Source organism: Dicentrarchus labrax, unplaced genomic scaffold, assembly GCF_905237075.1.
Source record: "Dicentrarchus labrax unplaced genomic scaffold, dlabrax2021, whole genome shotgun sequence".
Lineage (NCBI taxonomy): Eukaryota > Metazoa > Chordata > Actinopteri > Moronidae > Dicentrarchus > Dicentrarchus labrax.
The window spans coordinates 16006567-16015014 of NW_026136724.1; the positions used below are offsets into that span (position 1 = coordinate 16006567).

At 36.4% G+C, this 8448-nt stretch overlaps 1 protein-coding gene across 6 annotated transcripts; it reads right to left on the bottom strand.

Moving 5' to 3' along the window:
- Window positions 1-2097: 2097 nt before the first annotated feature.
- Window positions 2098-6867, bottom strand: rad51ap1 (RAD51 associated protein 1). Of its 6 annotated transcripts, none has more exons than XM_051392272.1 (9): window positions 6583-6867; window positions 6433-6479; window positions 4942-5077; window positions 4229-4332; window positions 4056-4142; window positions 3777-3905; window positions 3467-3652; window positions 3224-3382; window positions 2098-3120 (listed from the first exon to the last, which is right to left on the bottom strand). In XM_051392272.1, the coding sequence occupies exons 1-9, from the start codon at window positions 6609-6611 to the stop codon at window positions 2993-2995; spliced, it is 1005 nt and encodes a 334-aa protein (XP_051248232.1). In that variant the 5' UTR covers window positions 6612-6867; the 3' UTR covers window positions 2098-2992. The 6 variants fall into 6 exon arrangements, with proteins under 6 accessions (XP_051248232.1, XP_051248233.1, XP_051248229.1 ...); XM_051392273.1 differs by having other exon boundaries at window positions 3224-3379; window positions 4056-4145; window positions 6583-6865; XM_051392269.1 differs by having other exon boundaries at window positions 4056-4145; window positions 6583-6865.
- Between the last annotated feature and the right edge of the window lie 1581 nt (window positions 6868-8448).

Sequence of the window (8448 nt, forward strand, 5' to 3'; positions counted from 1 at the left end):
ATGAACGAAAAGTTATTCAAGTCAAGATTTAATTCTTTGGCATGCCAAACATTTGCAAATAATTCTTAAAAATAACAAATGTTTCACTAAATTGTACCCAAAATAGCAGGGGACAGGAAGGAAATGCTAAAGGTTTATGTTCAGTAAAAGTGGCTAATTTAAATGTTTTGTACTTGAACACCCATCTCAGTCTTTGCCACATTTACTAAATCAATTTCTGTTTTTTATCTCACAAAACTAAACTAAATTTGAAGTAAAAATGACACAAATCTTGTTCTATATAAACAAACAGACATACAGTACTGTCTGGTTTCAACACTGAGTTGTAAAATCTGAACATAAAGATTGTTGGTTCTTTGACAAATTATATAAAACATAATTCTCAGTATTATAATCTGCTTTGTATCATCCTAAAGGTTTGCTTTAGCCCTTCTGTCATATCAATGGTTATCATTAAAACAATGCCAGACAGATACACACACCACCCTTTTTTTTTCTTATATACACATAATTTGTTTATTCCAAATGAGTATCTGTTTCTTTCAGTGAACTACACATGGTGACTCACAGTAATGAGTATGAACAAATAACGTTGCTAGGAGCCACACACTGGTTTCATGGGAATTATGGAAATGATGTTAGGGAATTTAAAGTCCCAACACAGATTCAACACCACACCTGTAGAATTCAGGACACCCATTCATCTTATTAAAGGAAATTAAAAGAGGAGAAATATTGGTGAATGTATTAATGATTATTATTATCTACTATAATAAAATCTGTCACAACTTTCCTTTGAGTCTGTAACTGAAGTCTTCATTGCTATCATGACTTGGGGAACTTATATATTTTTAGTCATTGCATGTCTACAGGTTCCATATTGGATATAATCAATTTATTGTATTGTATTCTTATTCTGTCTCACTTGGAAATTTTTCTTACTTTTTAAAATTAGTTCGGAGCATTGAAGTTGTTCTGTAGGCCTGTGGTAACCTTATGAAGACATGTTGATTTTGTTTGTTTTTTTCTCAATAAGCTGAAACAGGATTTTACATCCTTGTATCATCTGGAACACAATATACCATCTGTCTGCCTTTGTGTCATCTGAGAGGACAAATATGTAGCATAGCTGAAGAGCTATTTGCAGTGTTTGGGAAACATTTCCATGTAATTATAACATCCTGATTTCATCTTCAGAGTAAGGACATAGCACACAATAAAAAATAATCATTTGGGAACACCTCCTGAATATCTGTGTCCATTGTGTGAAACAATGGTTGTAATTTCTAGCCAACTCTAGCCAGACTTGATCAAATATTGGCCTGAAAACCTGATGATCGACCACTTCATTAACGTGCTCTTAAGCAACTTGGTAAACAGTATTAGTAAAGCAGAAAGGTGAGGGGAGGAGTCCCTGCTGGCTGATAGTGAAGGTGTAGAGTTCATACATGCTTTGTGTTTTCAGACACAAGATACATTTTCCAGTGTTCTCAACTTCCTGCAGAATACTGTATGTGATAAAAGACACCGAGGGCCACTGGGGATGTTAAAAGTCATAATCCCTCAGGCCGTGCAGTGATATGACCCAATCACAGAGATAATAGCAGATCTGGGTCGATATCTGCAATCTGAGATCACAATCTTCTTTACAGTTCAGTAATGACTTCAGAGTCTGTGTTCATCAAACTGCTAAAAGGAAAGATGAAAGTATACCTAAAATTCCTTCATTTTACCCCTGCTACTCTTAAATTTAAGAGCGCTCTGGAGGTCCAACTTGCAGATGCAGGGAACAGCTGTGCATGCAATTAAAAAAAAATGTTTTCTTAAGATCATTTAACTCATGATCTCACTAATCCCAAGCATGGTCGTTCTCGGCTTCCGTACTAGTCTGACATTTTGGGAAATGCACTCATTTTCTGGTGGAGAGTGATACCACTCTCGCAACTGGTTAGCTTAGCTTAGCATAAAGACTGGAATCAGGGGGAAACAGCTAGCCTGGTTCTGCCCAAAGGCAATAAAATCTGAATACCAGAGTTCCTCTAAAGCTCTAGCTCCACTAATTAACATATTTTGCTTAATAAGTCCAGAAACAACGTGTAAAAACAACTATTCACAGCTTTATAGGGAGCTTTTGGTTTGGCAGATACATTCAAATGCAGCCTTACATTTTGGACTATTTCCTGAACCAATTAGTCATCAGTGAAAAAGAAAAATGTGTGAAACCAGTGCCTGAAATGGTCCGACTCTCCGGTACCAGCACTACATAGATTAAAAAAACGGCAAAAGGATTAGGGTTAAGATTATATTGTAGGATTCTGGTTTATTAGGGTACTGGCACCTTTTTAGGTCCAATTCAAGCAACCGTGTGAGAAAAATCTGTCAAAAAACACTTTTGATATACAGTATAGCAGCTAATTGCATTCATTGTTCTTCCTATTTACATCAGCAGCTCATGCAAATTTTTTTTGCTTTTACATTTTATTTTATATATATATATGTACATAATATACAGTATTTGCACACAATAAGAGAAAGGGGAGAAAATGATGAGCCTGGTTTAAAAAACAAACAAACAAACAAACAATTAAATGCCAGTCTTACCAACCATAGTTCTTCCTGAATGTGAGATGTGAACTCCCATGTGGGGGATCAAACAATCTGAATATCTATAGACACATTAACCTGTACTAATAATAATGTGACAATGGCAACAATCTATGACTTGAGTCCCCAGAGTCCACAAAGCACACATTTGACTGTTCCATGAGCTTTTTTCACTATATATAGCAGAATAATAGCTCAAGGTGCAAGTTGCGTAATTTCCCAAAGCTGCGAGCATCATGTGAAAACATATCACTTTAAATCTATAGTAGCACAAATAAAGGAAAATGATTGTTTACAAGCATCTTTTTTAAAAAAAATTGTGATTAAGCTAAAAGGACAGCAAGAACTGACACATGTAGGGGGGGCATCCAGATTGGCAATCAGTCAGTCAGTGACTCGTAACGCTGGGGTGAAGAGGTTTCACCCGGACAAGACGGGACAGGCCCAGCCGCAGACCTTGACCTGGAGACTTCACTGCTGGACTCTGGGATGAAGAGGGGCTTCTACCAATTTGAGCTGGGGATAAAAGAGTAATTACATAAGTGTTAAATTTACTGAAAACATACAATTAGTGTCCAGAGAGGTTTATATTTACTGCTGTAGTGCACCCATACTGCACCTGGTGGGGTCCATTTGGGTAACTTGCCCCCTGCTGGGCTCAGAGAGAACGCAGGTTTCGATGCAGATGCAGACTTCGATGTGGAAACTGTGGAGGACGATGCAGGTCTTTTTGGTGCAACTTTGGCTGTTGGAGGACTTCTCACCGGTGTGGAAGCTGCTGTGACAGAAAGCAGTTCTCATAACAACGACCAATTTAAATTACGATCACAACCAAAAGCTGAATCTTCTCTGATGAACTTACCTGCTGCCTGCGATTTGGACTTTGCTGGTTTTGATGCTGGTTTTTCTTTTTTGGAGGGAGGAGACCGTTTGGTCTTCACGTTCTTGGTTAATTTTTCCTTCTTTTTTGTTTTGCTGACTTTCTTCACTGTGAATTCCTCATCTTCGCTCTCAGCTGGTTCACTGAAATCTTCATCACTCTCTGAATCTGGAAAGGCATTATTTGTTGTTTACTCACACAAGAAGAAAAAAAAAAAAAAGCATAGAAACTAGGTAGTTAGAATAATATTATTAAAATAAAAAATATTTAAGGTTGATGACAAGGTGAGAACCTGGTGTCAGTTTGGGCTCATAGTCTTCATCTTCATCGGTTTTTCTCTGCTCCTCACTGGCTTTAGCAGCAGCCTTCCTCTGCCTGGAAAGAGCAAGTGCCTCTTTCTCTGATGTGATTTCATCCAGGCCTAAGAAAACAAAAAAATAACAGCGGCAGAAAATGTTGATTTCTATCCATATCAAACACAATCGAATTCAGGAAAACATATTTGGCAAAGGATGAGGAAATTAAATGTGCAGCAGAAGATGTAAAGTGGACATAAATAAGGGGAATTCACCAAAAACTGCACCATCCACACTGCAGTTGGACAAGCGCGAAGACGCTGGATCTGTGTTTTCATCTACCGGAACTTGAACCTCGACATCTCCTGGAGAAATTTAACAGGGATCTAAGTTGACAACCCTTTAAACAATAGACAATTATGTTCAGGTTTACAAATTCAAAGTATACCTTTACTGGTGGGAGAACTGTCCTTAAACCCGTCTGCATTATTGAGCAAGGATAGTGTAATGGCTGCTTCTAGATCTCTTTCATGCAGTCTCTCATCCAGTGGTCTTCTGGGAAAGACATAATGAATGTGGAGAAGATTCAAGCCATGTTGTATGCATAATGTAAGGTCATGTTAAAAATTTTAACCTTTTATTTTTCTCCACAGATACCTTAACAGATTAATTAATTTCACTTTTGAGGACAGCATTGTGAGACTCAGTCTTTTGCCATATCATGTTGCTCTTTAAAATGTTTAGCTACCAGTGTGAGGTGAGAGACTAAACTTAAGTAACGTTAGGACCTAAACTTGTTCTGTTTCGTTTTTGAAAACTTAAAAAAGCCACACGCTTTCCTGAGTTTACAATTGCGTATTGTCCTTTGTTGGCAGCAAAGTTTGTCTGTGTTACTCTTATCAACACTGCACATCTCTTTCTGCATCAGTGGGAATAAAACCACAACGGAGACATGATGACATTTACTTTGAAGGTGGTTCTTTGTTTTAACAGCACAGCCAGCTCTGTACACTCTGATATGCTAAACCAACAACCACAGACTGACTTGTTGTACAAAAGATTTGCTCTTTTTCTCTCATTCTGAGCTGGTATATAGATCTGCAACCATCTTAATCATTAATGCATAAATGATCCACTGTGTCACATTATCCTTTGGACTACCTATTCTTCTGGCTCACTGCGGACTGTGAGTTGGACTCCTGACTGGAGGACTTGCTCGATGATTTCTTGTGCTCCCGTTTGACATCCTCCCTGGGCTTTTTGCTGGGTGGAGCCTTGACACAGGCAAAATCCTCATCTGTCACAGAGAGAACATGGAGATACATCAGTGGTGAGAGAAGACACTGAGTCTGTTAATGTATGCCTATGTGTGCTCTTTCCCTTCCATCTCAAGTCTCCTGCAGATGAGCTGCAACTACTGGCACCCTTTAAAAAAGGGCTCAAACTTCACAGTGAGTAAGCCCACAGGATGGCAAACAAATAAACAGTGACATGTAAGACTACTCTTGAATATTTAGTTCACTCAAAAATGGGCCAGTTATATTTTTACACTGTCACTTAACTTCTGCTGCTGGCCTTTAGGGAGTAAGGATCATTATAAAGTTAACAAAGTGTACTCATTTATTTAAGTATCCAGACATTTTGTACATATTCTCTCTCTCTTTATGTTTGTATACACTGGCTCCTTTAATGATCTGTATTTGTGTCTTTATTTATATTTTTCTACGATTGATTTTGATTCTTATGCACCTACATACCGAGGCAAATTCCTCGTATGTGAAAACTTACTTGGCAATAAACCTGATTCTGACTCTGAGAAGAGGAACAGATTTTGTAATCAACTTAGTCTTGCTTAGTCTGATGTGTTTTTAATGTTTTACTATTTGATGTTGTTTCGCTGCTTTTATGTTTTTATGTAAAGTGTCTTTGAGTATTTAGAAAAGTGCTTATAAATAAAATGTATTATTATTATTAACACTATCCAAAGACTATAGGTGGAGACAACTACCCAATGCCAACTGAGAAATAAATGGGTATACTCTGTGTGTGTATATATCAGTGTTTGGCTAGTTACTCAAAATATGTAATTTATATCTATTTTCAAAGGTAATATTATTACTTTACTTATTATTCTCTGCCAACAGTAGTTAGTTACACTACTAGTTATATTACTTTTCTACTACTTCCCACAAAATTGGTAATTGTGTCCTTTCTCCCAAAGAAAAATCAGACTTACAACCATTAAAAAACCAGTTGTTTTTTTGGGTTAAACTCAAAGTAATGTGAATATTTCCAGCTGCTGAATAATCTTCCAAACTAGTTTCCTCCACGATTACACAAAAAGTGAATCCAAGGATGTGATTGCATTGTTGGATTTCAAGTTAATAGGGTGTGCCAATAAAAGTGAGGTTGTAACTAGTTATTTTTGGGGGTGGTAGCTGTAATATTATCACTGAAATGTATTAATAAGTAGTTACACTAGTAGTTAGTGGGGGAAGTAATATCATTACTAGTAATGAGTTACTGCCTAACACTGGTGTGTGTGTATATACATATATAGGGCTCAAAATATATATAAAAACAGGACAAATAACACAGCAGACAACAGAAACACAGCTGTATACATGGCATTAATACATTAAAAGGCCTCACCATCATCAAAGTCCTTGGCTTCACAGTAATTCACAGTCTTTGTCTTCCTGGGTATCAACAACAAACACCGTGTGAGCATTCAACAGACAGTCACCAATATCAGGCAATGAATTAAGGTTTTAAATCAGAGGTTAAAAGTGGTTTACAGACCTCGATGGTCGCTCCATTGCTTGGGACATTACGAGCCGATCAAGTTAGGTTAGGTTAGGTTAGGTTAGGTTACCTAGCTGCTGTAAACACTGGTGCCGAAACACACACTAATATAAGGTAATATAAAGTAATATAAGCGAACTTAGCTTCGACTGTCGGTTGTTTTCGGATCCAGACATTCATCCGCTCACTGAACGAGTGAAATAAGTCTTAAAATAGCGAAGTAACACGTTAATTAACGCAACTTCTGTCGACGGGAGAACTTTTCAACCAGCCCGCCCGAACCGAGGAGACGTGACGTTTTGTTGACGAATTTGACGAAAACCGGAAGCTGATTTGTTTTTTATTATTTATTTTTTTAAAACGGATATAATTTTTGTGTCTTTATTATTATTTTTTTTATTTAAAACTAAAGAAAAACGTGTTATTTAGCTTAAAGATAAGAAATATAGGATGTACTCAAGGGGTATTTATTTTTTTATTTTTAATCAAAATTGTCGAATCTGCTTGCGTTAAATTACCGCGCAGCTGGTTGGATGAATGAACTGGACCAAACGGAGCTCAATGTGGTCAGTAACTGTGTGTTTGTGTGAAATTAAGGTACTTTTTAAAGGAAATATAACATGTATAGGTATATTGGACCTGAGTAGTAAATGTGTGTTGATTATAATATCATGAATGTTGCTGTGTTATGGCTGTGAGCGGCGAGCAAGGCCGGAAAGCAAATAGTGCAGCGAGCAAAACCAATTTAATTTGCCTTTAAACATAAAAATAGTTACAGTTACTGAAAGGTATCCACCACAAATTCAATTAAAATCACTTAACAAAATAATTATCTTAGTGAAATATGTAGGGCTGCAATAATATATTATTCTGCCATTTGTAAAACTCTTGTAATGTAATAGGTGTAATATAAATCAACTTTATTATTATTATTATTATTATTATAATGTGCTTCATACTTGTTGAGTAATCACTTAATAGCTTGGTGTATAAAATATGTCAGGATATTTAAAAGAAATGCCCATCACAACTGTTTGTTTTGTCCAAACAACAATTTAAAAAAAAACAAAAAACAATTCAGTTCACAGAAAAGTTGTGCTTTTTAAATGGAGTATGCATTTTTCCCAATAAATTAATGTTCATTATTTATTAATCCACAGATAGTTTTAGCTCTGGAATATGCAGATATCTATAGAAGCTATACGTATGAACAACCTTGCTGTTGTAGTATGCCTGCATATCAAGAAGATATATTATTAGACATAATAATATTAGTCAGTCTAAGCTCACCACAGCTTACTTTTTAGGTAATTTAAAAACATTGTCTTCATTACACAGTTTGTCCAGCAGAGAGCGCGCACACACACACACACACACACACACACACACACACACACACACACACACACACACACACACACAAAAACACACAGACACAAATGTATTTAGATCATCATCTTATATATATATCAGTATCAGTATCTAAAATCCAGTCTCAGTTAGCTTTGATTTCACGTATCAAACTAAAATCTCCCTCTTAGACTCTAGTATATATTTTAGTAAAATGAATGACGAGGGAAGTGTTACCTGCCAAGTGTTGTCTCTATGCTTCCTGTTTTGAGTAAATATTTCATCTTGCCAGTAAAACTTTTGAGGCAGTGCATGCCAAAGAGAGTCTAAAGTAGTTACTCATCCCACACCTACAGTACCAGACCATTAAAACCTAAGTTTGCATGAGTGAACATGTAGGTGTGTGGGGGCCAGACTTAAAAAATAAACATCACTTACTTAAAAAAAATAGATGTTTTTAAAGGAAATAATTCATTTTCATTATTCAAAGTACAGTTTATTGTAGAGTATTGC

Excerpts from the sequence above, each read along its gene's own strand:
- rad51ap1 (XM_051392267.1), bottom strand. The coding sequence starts at position 6,611 with ATGTCCCAAGCAATGGAGCGACCATCGAG. Across the intron at positions 6,480-6,582 it reads GCAATGGAGCGACCATCGAG|GAAGACAAAGACTGTGAATT; the intron begins GTCTGTAAACCA and ends GTTGATACCCAG. Across the intron at positions 3,383-3,466 it reads GTCCAAATCGCAGGCAGCAG|CAGCTTCCACACCGGTGAGA; the intron begins GTAAGTTCATCA and ends TTTCTGTCACAG.